At 55.0% G+C, this 12445-nt stretch overlaps 2 protein-coding genes across 2 annotated transcripts; both read left to right on the top strand.

Moving 5' to 3' along the window:
- The first annotated feature begins 4617 nt into the window (after positions 1-4617).
- Positions 4618-5542, top strand: LOC119707795 (histone H5). The gene has a single exon (XM_038153230.1). The coding sequence runs from the start codon at positions 4804-4806 to the stop codon at positions 5380-5382; it is 579 nt and encodes a 192-aa protein (XP_038009158.1). The 5' UTR covers positions 4618-4803; the 3' UTR covers positions 5383-5542.
- A 135-nt stretch (positions 5543-5677) lies between these two features.
- Positions 5678-12316, top strand: GCAT (glycine C-acetyltransferase). The gene is made up of 9 exons (XM_038153218.1): positions 5678-7890; positions 7969-8099; positions 8697-8798; positions 9320-9466; positions 9729-9883; positions 10391-10473; positions 10849-11020; positions 11427-11548; positions 11947-12316. The coding sequence occupies exons 1-9, from the start codon at positions 7413-7415 to the stop codon at positions 12096-12098; spliced, it is 1542 nt and encodes a 513-aa protein (XP_038009146.1). The 5' UTR covers positions 5678-7412; the 3' UTR covers positions 12099-12316.
- The last annotated feature ends 129 nt before the right edge of the window (positions 12317-12445 follow it).

The raw sequence follows: 12445 nt of genomic DNA, 5'->3' as shown, positions 1-12445 counted from the left end.
GCTGGAGGGACTACTTTCCCTCGGAAAAGCAGATTGCTTTGTTAGTCACAAATTCTGGTAAAATTGGTTTGCAGATTTTAGTCCCATGCACAAGGCCCTTGGGCAACGCAGTGGATGGTGCAAGAGTCCAAGCAATGAGCTCAGCTCCCCCATACGCCTGTCAAGCGCCAGGGCTGGCTGCTGATGGTTTTTGGCCTTCTGCCTCTGTCCCTGTGCTGCCCAAGGTCCAGGCTTTTCCCTCTGCCTCCCAGCAGGACATGGCTGTTGCCATCGAGTTTGGAAGGCAGTGAGCATTTGGGGCATTTGCCCATGGGATAGCAAGAGGGGAAAGAACAGCTCAGGGCATCTGTTTTCAGGATGCAGAGCTTGGTCTTGCCATGGGAATTTATGGGAGCCAAAAGAGGAGGAGAAAAAAAGGTTCAGAACGCAGTGTTTCAGGCCACGTGTGTATTTTAGAAAAAATAACCACTCAAACAACAGTCTGCATAGTTGTACCTACTCCTGGGGGAGGAAACGTCCAAAGGTGGGCATTGGGGGCAAGCAGAGGGTAAGCAATTGCACGGCGCTCAGCACCCTGCTCACCCATCCCTTCCCCAAAGAGTTTGGTATCTTGTGTTTGGGTTGGTTTGTTGGGGTGGTGTGTTGTTTTTTTCTGCCTTTCAGACGAGGGCTGCTCAGCCCGATAAGTGCGTGGCGTAAGCACAGGCGAAATGTGTGTGCCCCTGACATGTGGTGGAGCTGCCCCTCCTTGAGGCTCTGTGGCTGCAGATCAGCCCCCAGCAGGGTAGAGTCATCCCCTCATCCCGGGGCGATGGGGGACGCGCCTCCAAAATTGGCATGGCGCTAATCAGGCAGAGCCTGTCTCGCCTGTGCCGCGGCGATATGGTCACCCCGTCGTCTCCACGTCCTTATCTCCTGGGAGCAGGGGACCTGGGCAGGGGAAGAGTGGCCAGGAGAGGAGATGACCAAAATGCCCGCGGTTGACAGGCGTGATGGCTGGCAGAGCCCAAAAAACATCCCAAAGCGATGGTTGTGCCCCATCCGCTTGCTTGCAGCCAGATTGTGGCTGTGAAGAACACCCCAGCCTCAACCCTAGGGAAAACCCACAGCTGTACAGCACGGTGGTTGTATGGGAGCCAGCACCCCAGTTTACATGAGGAGCTTACCCTTAAAAAGCAGCCCATAAATCTTTTAAAACAGTGGCAATCAGTCCAGCAGTCAGGGGTGATGCCCCTTTGCCATTTATTTGTATCCTTCAAGCCTGCTCTGCCCCTAGCAATGGCCAGGCTGAGTGGCTTCATGCTGGGCTGACCACACTGCATTGCACACCGGGGATTCGGAGCTGAAACTCTTATGAGCACAGCTGGAACTTCAGCTAGTTTCCCTGTTTTGCTCTTAAAAAAGCACAGAAGCACTTGTATCCAAGTACCATCAAGACCAAGTCCCACTGCTGGGGATTTTGAGTCTCTCTGAAATGGAAACTGGGTAAAATGAAATGTTGTCTCTGACATTAATTGCCAGAGGTACCCTGACGCTCCCGAAGGCCTATGAACAGCTGTCCTGCCCCTACAAGGCCGGGGCTATTACCCCATGGATCCATAGCACATCCACAGTGGACACGCTTTGACCATTTAAGACGAAATCTGCAGCTGGATATGTGTAAATCCCCAAGGGGTCTGGTTGAACTCAGTGCAGGCAGGGAGGAGAAGGTAAACAGGATTACAGAGAGGATTCTTCTGCCAGACTCTGTCCTCTGGGGTTTGTTGGAGATGAGGCATTTCCCAGTCTCTGCGGAATAATGCCAGAAAGGGAAGGCTTGGGAGGCTTGGAGTGGCTGGGTAGCAACTCCTGAGGAGAAAAGTGGGTGCAGGGGGTAAGCCACCCCATCCTGGGCATGGTGGCAGGTTCCTGCGGCCAAAAATGCAGGCATGAACCCAAGATGGTCATGGTGGCACATGTGCCTATGGGAAAAACTCTTCCTTCTGGATGAGTCCCCTATGCTGCCTGCAGTGGGGTGTCAAAAGCGCTGGACCCACTTTCCAGAGGCATCAGGCAGCTTGGCAGCATCTGCCTTCCACCTTCAGGCCTGACATCCTGCCAGGGGCTGGAAAACCCTCTCATCCTCTCAGTCCTGACCAGTTCATGTTAAAGATGCATTGTCAAAACAGTGCAAGGTTCAAGGGGTGCATTCCAGTATCAACTGGGGTGCTTGGGGGTTTGCCTTGACCAGGTTACCCTCCATGTGCAAAGCCAGCGGCAGGCTGATGAGCTGTGACCACCTGTGTGCCTTCCCTCTGGGGGCTTGCCGGAGGACACGGGATCTTCCCCTTAGTTTGACTGACTAAAAACAGGGATCTAGTCTGTATGAAAGAGCCAGAACCTCCATGCACAGGGGAGAGCATGTTTGTTTGCCAGCAGCGGCACCCGCCGGAGGAGGACGAGCAGCCCGGATCAGCAGCAGGAGCTGCCCAGGTGAGCGAGTGAGATTAGACCCCTAAGGTGGCCAAAGTTAGGTAAAGCATCTGCGTGTCCCTCCCTGCCACCTTTCCCCCCACCGCCTTTGCCTCCCCATCCCTGCACTGGATTGATAATCGTTGCCTGGGTTTTAGGGCCGGAGGCTTCGCAGGCAGCCCATGGTGCTGTGCCAACCCCGGGGGCCAATTCCTAAACCCCCCCTAAACCTCCTGGTCTCCCCGCAGAGCCTGGCTCAGGGCGAGCCGCGCACGACGGTTACAAAGTTGGATGCAAATAAAAACAGATGGTGCCTTATCTGTGTGCCTGGGTTTGCCTACGTGCAGGAGCCGGCGCCAGCGGTTTATTCCCAGATAGGAAAAATGAGAGATCCCTCCGGCCGGTCAAAGTGTTGCGCAGAGGCCACCAGAGCTCTGTGCACTCCATATGGCATGGAAAGACATGTATTTATTACCTCCTAAACAAAAGCAAACCCCAAGGGAGGCAGGAAGGTGGTTATTCCTCTCCACAATTAGGAGCAGTTTGCTCCTAATTAAATCAAAAGGTTTGCAGGTGCTGAGAACTTTTCCCACTCCCCAAATGGAATAGAGCATATGAAGAAACTCCAACGGGGAGGAAGGCTCAGGGAGAAGGACTTGGTCCTTCCATCTGTGGGAAAGCATCAGGGGCCTGAGTGTCTTCTGCCAGGCCAGGTCTTCACATCAAAGATTCCTATTTCTATTTAAATGTAGTGATGGGACAAGGGGGAATGGCTCTAAACTGAAAGAGGGCAAGTTTAGATTAGATATAAAGAAGAAATTCTTTACTGTGAGTGTGACGAGGCACTGGAACAGGTTGCCAAGAGAAGGAAGTTGTGGATGCCTGAAAGTGTTTAAGGCTAGGCTTGATGGGGCTCTGAGCAAGTTAGTCTAGTGGAAGGTGTCCTTGCCCATGGCAGGGAAATTGGAACTGGATGATCTTTAAGGTCCCTTCCAACCCAAACAATCTTATGATTCTATGATTCCATTTCTATCATCTCAATTTCTACTATTGCTATTATTTCAATTTCTGCATTTATGTTTGTATCTATATTGATGTTTTATTGATGCATACTTCTGTGTGTCCCTGGCTGGTGGTTTTCATGGCCCTGGACACCCAGGGCACTCAGGCTATTGAGAGGTGCTCACTGTTTATTCTAATGCTAAACTGAAGCACTGGGAGGTTCGATTCACCTCTGAGCCCCGCATGGCATGTTGGTGGGCACCAGGAGGCTGCACCCATGTGTTTTTAAAAAATAAGGGGAAAACATCATCTAAATCCTACAGGCAAGATGATGATAGTGGCTATATTTAATCTCCCAGGAACAGCCGACCGCTCGCCCAGCGGGGAAAGGAAGGTTGATTGCCACTATGTCCCTGCTCTGTCCCCACACTAGGAGCTGTGTGTGTCTCCCAAGACAAGGGGACAGCCTGTTATTTGTGACCCCTCACCATCCATGTGCAAGGGCTGAGCTGGTGCTCCTAAAGCACCTGGTGGAAAGCAAAGGGGCAGAAGAGGGAGTAGTGGCACTTGGCCCTGGGGTATTGCTGCTGAGCTGACTTGTGCCCAGTGCTCCCCATTTTCTCCTTGGTGCCGTGCCCAGTGTCTTCTCTACTGTCCCTTCTTGGCCCCTTAATACCTTCAGCTGTGTCTTTCCTTGTCCCCTGATATTTTTCCAGCACGTCTCCTTGTGTTGTCCCTAAATGTCCCTCCCTAACCCGGTGTCTTCCCTCAGTGTCCCTCTGCATCCCTTGATGTTGCTCTGAATGTCCCTGACATGCCTGTCCCTGTCTTACCAGCGTCCCCAGAATCCCCCCAGCGTCCTTCTTTGTCCCTGCACAACATCCTTCCAAATGCACCTTGTACCTAAGTTGCCCTACTAAATGTCCCTTCCAAGTCCCCGCTGTTCACTGTCCCCCGCCGATGCCACCGGTGTCCCTCCTTGTCCCCAGCACGTATTCCCCCCCGCCATGTATTCTTATTTGTTCCACGGTGTCCCCCGCACTGTCCCTCGCGGTGGGTCGGGTCAGGGCGTGGCAGGGGACACGCGGGGACACGGGCGGCGGGGAGCGCGCGCGGGGCAGTCCTCCCCGCGGTCCGCACCGCGGCTTTAAAGGGAGCCCGCGGCGGGCGCGACCGCAGAGGCACCAGCGGGGACACCGGCGGCAGAGCGGCGCTGGCTCTGCTGCGGCTTCACCCACCCACCGCTCCCTTGCCAGCCTCTCCCCGCCCAGGGGCGGGGGTCCCAGGCCGGGCGGGCCACGCTTCCAGCCGTGAGGGCATAGCGGGGCATCGCGGGACGAAGCACTCGCCATGAGCGACAGCCCGATCCCACTGCCACCAGCTTCGGCCACCAAGCCCAAGCGGGCCCGGTCAGCGCGGCGGCCGGCAGCCCACCCTGCGTACTCGGACATGATCACGGCGGCCATCCGGGCCGACAAGAGCCGCGGTGGCGCGTCCCGGCAGTCCATCCAGAAGTACGTGAAGAGCAACTACAAGGTGGGCCAGAACGCCGACGTCCAGATCAGGCTGGCCATTCGGCGCCTGCTGGCCACTGGAGTCCTCAAGCAGACCAAAGGAGTTGGTGCCTCCGGCTCTTTCCGCCTAGCCAAGGCCAGCAAGGCGAAGAGGTCTCCTTCCAGGAAGAGGAAGAAGGCAGCCAGGAGATCCACTTCGCCCAGGAAGCCGGCTAGGTCCAGGAAAGCCAGGTCCCCTGCCAAGAAGCCCAAATCTGCCGCCAGGAAGGCCAGGAAGAAGTCAAGGAGCCCGAAGAAAGCCAAGAAGCCAAAGACTGTTAAGGCAAAGTCCCTGAAGGCATCCAAACCCAAGAAGGCAAGGCGGTCGAAATCCAGAGCCAAGTCCGGTGCCCGGAAGTCGCCCAAGAAGAAGTGAGAAGTCTAGAGGCGTTTCGGTACTCTCCCCATTGGTTCTGTAAATAGCTGTTGCCTTTGGTTTTACTCCTTTCTACTGCATTTTATAAAGAATTGCTCTATTCATGAATTGAAATAGCTGAAACAAGGCAGTTGATGAATGAAAAAAATATTTTAAAGTGTTACTGGTCTGGGTTTTTATTCTGATGTCTCAGAAATTTCTTGTGTGTGTGTGTCTGTTGGTTTTATTAACGCTGGACTGCTTGTTGTGTGTTGGGAGTGATGGTGACTCTGTGTGCCTGTTGGGGTCGTGCAAGATTTCAGTTCCTGGTCCTGCCCCAACTCCTGGGGGGGTTACGTGTTTGCTGGGGCCAGGCAAACGCATTGGTGGGGAAGCCAGAACAAATGGCTGCGAAAGCCCTGGCCTTCCCTGGAGGAGGAAAAGGGGTGAGTCCCTGTTCCCTCATCCAGAGCTACAGATCGCCACCATGGGGATGAGGTGAGGAATATTGGGCTGCTGGGTGTGAGATCGAGCTGGCGCTGGAGATAACCGGGGCTGCCCGCCTGCCTGTGGAGCTGCCTCAGCACAGCTGGGTGGCGGCAGGGACTTTTGGGGCAGGGATGGGACAGAGGAGATGGAGCGGGGCCGGAGTCTGTCCACATTGGCTTTCAAGGACTTGAAGGTGTCCATGAAGCGGGAAGTGGGATCACCGTGGGGAGAAAGGATGAACACAGCCATAAGCATCTTTGCTCCCCAGGGAGGAACGTGCTGAGGCAGTGGACAGCTCTGCAGGTGGGCTGTGGTGGACAGCCGGGGCAGGGTGAGGCAGAACTGCTTGGCTCAGCCCTGCTGTGACCCGAGGGCTCTGGCTTTGTGCCCAGTGGGGTCTGGCACGATTCCAGGGCCTGCCTGTCCCCTGCCAGAGCCCCTCCCTGGGCTGGGCTGGGTGATCCTGGCATCCAGGGCTGGCAGGGAGCCTGTGGGCTGTCCTCACTGCTCAGTGAGGTCTGAACCTCAGGCAGGGGCTGCCTAATCCCTCTTGGCTAGAGACAGATAAACTTCTTGATCATCAAGCTCCCAAAACACCTGGGCCAGGAGCTCCAAAATCCTTGGGGCTCGGGGTGCCCAGGGCCCTTGGACTTGTTGTGCCTAACATTGCCCCAGGGTCTTCACCCTCTCCTGATGGCTCCCAAATACTTCAGCCTGTTCTTCCTAAATCACTTGGGCAAAGGGTGCCTGAGTCCTTCAGCCATTAAGGATTCCAAATTCAGTACTTCAGGATACTGAAATCATTGGCCTGGATGAACCTAATCCCTGTGGGCTCTTGTTCCTAAGACTCTTGGATCAAAGGCTACCAGAACACCTAGACTGAAGACCCTGAACACCTTTCAAGACCCTGGTACCTCAGTCCCCTGGAATGAGTGGTCTAAACTACTCTGGCCACAGAATTCCCCAGTCAACTGTAGTAGAGGAAGGAGATAGCTAATGCAGATGGAACAGGCTGCCCAGAGAAGTTGTGGATGCCCTATCCCTAAAAATACTCAGGCTGAGTTTTCATGGGGCTCTGACCAACTCGGTCTAGTGAAGGTGTCCCAGCGCACAGCACGAGCTTGGAACTAGATGATTTTTAAGGTGCCTTCGAAACGAAACCATTCTATCATTCTATGACCCTTTGTGTCTAAAGCCACTGAGCCTATAGTTTACAAACACATTTGGCCAGAGGTGCTCAAATCCCTTGGGTCTGGGTATTCTAATTTTCACCTGGTAAATCCTAAACCTCTCTGTCCAACAGATTGTTGGTCACCTCAGCTTGATACACCCACCCACCCACGTGGCTTATTATCCCCAGTGGTGGGCACCCATAAACCACCTATCTGCAAGGATCCAAGTCAGCTGTGCTGAGGACTCCAAATCCCTAGGCTGGAGGCTCCTAAAGCTTCTGCGCTTGTTGATCCGTGAGGTCTGTGATGCCCTGTTGCTACGAAATCCCTCGGACCCTAGTACGGGACCCCATTACAGTTCCTTAATCTCATAGATGGCGTTCTCCCCAAATGCCTCAGACTCCGGGCATCACGTATCGCCTGGCTCTGGGGTGCCTAATCCGCTTGGGACAGATCCTCTCTTCCAAAGAAGACGCCGGACGCCTCCTAGAGAAGGTGCCCGAGCGCTCCGAGCCGCTGCCGCTGCGGCGGCGGGGCTCGCCCCGCCCGACGGGGGGCGGTGCCCCGGCGGCCAATGGGCATTGGTCAGCAATTAACGCGTGGTTAATTAGCGGCGATTGGGGGTCCGGGCCCGCCCCCGGGCGTGCGGGGCGGAGCGCCGGGATGTGGCGGGCGGCGGTGCGGGCGCTGCGCGGCGGCGGGGCCGGGGCCGGGGCCTCCCGCTCCGCGTCGGGAGCGGCGGCGGCGCAGCTCCGGCGGCGGCTGGAGAGCGAGCTGGAGGACATCCGCGGCGCCGGCACCTGGAAGAGCGAGCGCGTCATCGCCTCCCGGCAGGGTCCCCACCTCCGCTTGGCGGACGGCGGCGCCGGTGCGTGCGGCGGGGAGGAGGGCTCTCGGTCCCTTCCCTCGGTGCCATGCCCCTGCTTTTCTCTTTTTGTTCCCGCAGGGATCATCAACTTCTGCGCCAATAATTACTTGGGGCTCTCCAGCCACCCCGAGGTGATCCGTGCCGCTGTGGAGGCCCTGGAGAAGTTCGGCGCTGGGCTCAGCTCCGTCCGCTTTATCTGCGGTACCCAGGTACTGGGCAGCATCCCCTTCCTCGCGGGTCTCTCGCAGTGTCCACGTAGAGTCCCCCTCTCTGCGCTCCCGCTCGGCGTGCGTGCACAGTGCTAACTTACACGTGGCCGGTGGGAAAAGGAGCCTGCCAAATCCCCGCTAGCCAAGCATCGGGAAATACGCCAGTTTAAACCATTACAACACCTGAGAGCAAAGAAACTGAATAGCCCTCTCAATTCGGAAAATAAATGTCTTTTTCTCTCTCTTTCGGGTCAAAATTACAGTGAACCAGACTTGAAGTGGCTCCATTAGACCCAGCCCAGTTTTTCCCTGCTGGAGTCTTTTTTGAGTGCTGCCTGGTTAAGTGCAAAGAACAAGCAGAGCTTCTCCCTTGTGCATGGGGAGCTTGGAGTGTTCCTGCTGAGCTTTGGCATCCAAACCCATAATCATACTTTAGGGCTGCATTTGCTGAACATAAGTAACTTCTCCCACGCACACACACCTTTTGTGGATAAAACCTGGCTGTCTCCTCCCCTTTCAAGTCAGCATTTAATAGCAGTGAGCAAGCAAGAACTTGTGCTGCCCCACTGTTGACTCCTGCTCCTCTCCTCTCTTTAGAGCATACACAAGGACCTGGAGGAGAAGATCGCACGTTTCCACCAGCGGGAAGATGCCATTCTCTACGCTAGCTGCTTTGATGCCAACGCTGGTATCTTTGAGGTTCATGAGACTTCCCTTGTGTTGTGCATGGAGGCGGGAGGTGACAGCAATGTGGCTCCATGCCTTCCAGGGGCTCTGCTGTGAGCTTTATGCGCCAGAAAGGATGGCAGTGGCTGGTGGTGAAGAGCCCTGATTTGGGGCCCTTGCACCAGGGAAGCCATACATGGACATTTAACCACCCTCATCTCTGCTGTCTCCAGCCAGCCCCAGCTCTTGGGAAGGGCTCACATTTCTGCAGAGGTCTGTTCTCCCCCTTAAAGTGTAGATGAGGAGCAGGGGTGATCTCACATGTTAGGAAAGGAGGAGGGAGATTTTGAGCTCAGAAGCCACAAGCAAGAGCCTGGCAAAAAGAAATCAGGGGACAAGGTGACTAGGAAGGAAATACAAAGTTTAGCAGTGTCAGGAGAGATGTGGCAGCTGGACTCAATCACAGCCATGTTCTCTGTACTGAGGGAGGCTGGGAGATCTCGGTGATATGGCATCCAGAGCAAAGGATGATCCTTTCTGTTTGGCACGGCCAGGCCCTGCTGACCCCAGAGGATGCAGTGCTGTCAGATGAGCTGAACCATGCTTCCATCATCGATGGGATCCGCCTGTGCAAGGCCAACAAGTACCGCTACAAGCACATGGACATGCAGGACCTGGAGGCCAAGCTGAAGGAAGCACAGGTATGGAGGTCTGCTCCCACCCCAAGGCCAGGACACTTGCTCAGCTCTGCTGCCTGTGCAGTAACCAGTCCTGGAGGGTGAGCTCTGCCCTTTCCCATGCAATAGGCATTGTTTTTGCTGACAGGCATGGATAGGCAAGGCGGCAAAGCAGCTGGTTGTGATGCTAATCCTCTCCATACAGGAATTTGAGTGTGTCCCTTTGCCAGCCCCTCCCCTCAGAGTGACATCTTCACTCCTGGGGATGTCTTTTTCCCTCCAACAGAAGCATCGACTGCGGCTGGTGGCCACCGATGGTGCCTTCTCCATGGACGGTGACATCGCGCCCCTGAGGGAAATCTGCCAGCTGGCCCAGAAGTACGATGCCCTGGTCTTCATTGATGAATGCCATGCCACAGGATTCCTGGGACCCAACGGGCGGTAAGTAACTGCCTCAGCCCTGTCCTTCCTCCTACCCTGACTGATTCTGAAGCAAGGACAAAGGTGCTGATGGCCAATGCAGGGACTCCTTGAAGGCTTTGCACCTCACCTTTGGATTGAAAGGAGATGCTTCAGCAGTGATCCATCCCCAGGTGACAGCTGCTTCTCAGTGTGTAACAGATGGTGTGACCATCTCATCTGGGTACCACCTCTCTTGGCAGGTGCTTTATTTTGGACTATCAAACTTCTGTGTGGGAAGTTTAAGCACTTTCCCATCTCTAAGGGATGAAGAACCCATGCTCTTACTTGTTGAGGTCTCAGCTTAGGCTTTCTGCCAGAGAGGAAGATCAACGCTTGGGTTGAACTATCTCAAGGGGCTATTCCTCCTTGTCTGCAAGCAGGGATGCCAGAGACCTGGCTGACAGTGCTTTGTTTTCCTTGAGGTATCCAGCAGCTTCCCTGGTGCGTGCTGGCAGAGCTGATAATGTAATGTTCCTTTTTCTACAGGGGTACTGATGAGCTCCTGGGAGTGATGGACAAAGTCACCATCATCAATTCTACCCTAGGAAAAGCTCTTGGAGGAGCTGCAGGTGAAGGCATTTTCCTGTCCAGCATCCTGCATGCCCTAAAGAGCTCTACAGCATCAGTCTTACATTTCCTTTCTCTGCCTAGTGATAGAGTAAATGCATGTTATCCCTTTCCACTGGTGGCACAAGGCTTGGCTTGTGATGTTGCTGCAGGATTAAGGGAGATCCTGCCGTGTGCCTCTTACACTGTCATCTTTCACATGCATTTGCCTTTGGGGTCAAGATGGAAGCTCTTGGTCAAAAGCATCAGCTGTGATGTTTAGACCTGGTTTGTACTTAAATTCCTGCTATAGGTGCCAGGTTGGCTTTATCAAGAAGCCTCACTCTAAACAGGTCACCCTGGGGTGCCTTGTCCAATTCTCTCTCCTCCATCTGCAGGCGGGTACACAACAGGTCCCAAACCCCTCATCGATCTGCTCCGCCAGCGTTCCCGCCCATACCTCTTCTCCAACAGCCTGCCCCCTGCCGTGGTGGGCTGTGCATCCAAGGCCCTGGACCTGCTCATGGAGAGCAATGCTATTGCCCAGTCTATGGCTGCCAAAACCCAACGGTGAGGGGGCCATATGGGGGTGGGAGCAGGGGCAGCTTTGTTAGGAGTGAGTTGTCTGTGATTTATTCACTCCCCCTTTCCCAGTGATAGCTGTGAAGACAGTTGGCAAATCAGGGCTCAGGGGAAGCTGCAGGATGTGCCTGTCTGTCAAGTAGATGTGTCACATCTGGATGCTCTGTGAGCTGGGGCACATTGTCCACTCCAGAATCTGCAGTCCCATTATGCTGAGCAGGACATGGTAGGAGGTCACTCCAAGAGGAGAGATCTCTTCCCTGCACAGAAGATGAACAGTGGAACAAACCTTACCCAGTTCTCAGTGGGCAGGGCTCCCAGGGGAAAGAAAGGCAGTGGTCTCCAAGGACAGGGTTGTTGAGGTTTTTACTCATCCTGCTGTTCCCGTCACCAGGTTCAGAAGTAAGATGACAACGGCTGGCTTCACCATCTCGGGGAAAGATCACCCCATCTGTCCAGTCATGCTGGGGGATGCTCGGCTGGCGTCAGTGATGGCGGAGGACATGCTCAACAGAGGTGATCTGGGGAAGGAGCTCTGTATGCAGACACATTCCCTGAGGAAAGGGACAGTTGGCGGTGGTGCCACTACAAGCCCTCCTTCAGAGGATGTTCCTGAAATCCAGTACTCCTCCACCCTCCAGCTGCCAATGTCCTCATGGTCTCCCCCAGATGTTGCTGGCTACACCTTCTTTCTCTGTTAGGGAGGGGATTTGCATTAATGCTCTTGTCCTGCTATGCTGGACTCTATCCCCATTGCTGGCCCTTAACCTTATTTCCATGCTTGGGAGCAGATGGCACTTGAAAACCCTGAAGGCTGGAAGTGGTTATTGGGAGGGGAGCCTTTCTGTCACCCAATACACCCCAGCCTGCCTCCATCCCAGCCAGCTCTGACTCTGCCTGCGTTTCCTCCCCAGGCATTTACGTCATTGGCTTCAGCTACCCCGTGGTCCCCAAGGGGAAGGCGCGCATTCGGGTCCAGATCTCAGCCGTGCACAGCGACGAGGACATCGACCGCTGCGTGGAAGCCTTCACTGAGGTGGGACGGAAGCACGGAGCGCTGCCTTGAGGGGCCAGAAAACACCTCTTCAGCACTATCCCTGTCCACAACCAAGTGCCTCTGATGGGGATAAAGGCTTGAGCAGCACACTGCCAAAAGCAGGACCGTTCCTTAAGGCATCACAGCCTGCATCATGAGTCAGCCAGCTGGCTGTTGCAGTGTGCTGGCAGTAGCACTGGCAACCAGCACTTAAAAGTGTCATTAAAGGTGTCCTGCAGTGCAGCGGATATTTGTCTGCCTCTCCTATTTCCTCATCCAGGAGCTGCACCCCATCCCCATTGTCTCACTCTGTGACCAGACACTCTGCTATGCTTTCCCTGAAGCCCCCGTCCAGATGCTGAAGCGCTGCAGTTCCT

This window comes from Motacilla alba, chromosome 1A (assembly GCF_015832195.1).
Source record: "Motacilla alba alba isolate MOTALB_02 chromosome 1A, Motacilla_alba_V1.0_pri, whole genome shotgun sequence".
Lineage (NCBI taxonomy): Eukaryota > Metazoa > Chordata > Aves > Passeriformes > Motacillidae > Motacilla > Motacilla alba.
Note: the sequence above shows the minus strand (reverse complement) of the source record. Positions and strands in the feature narration are given on the sequence as shown.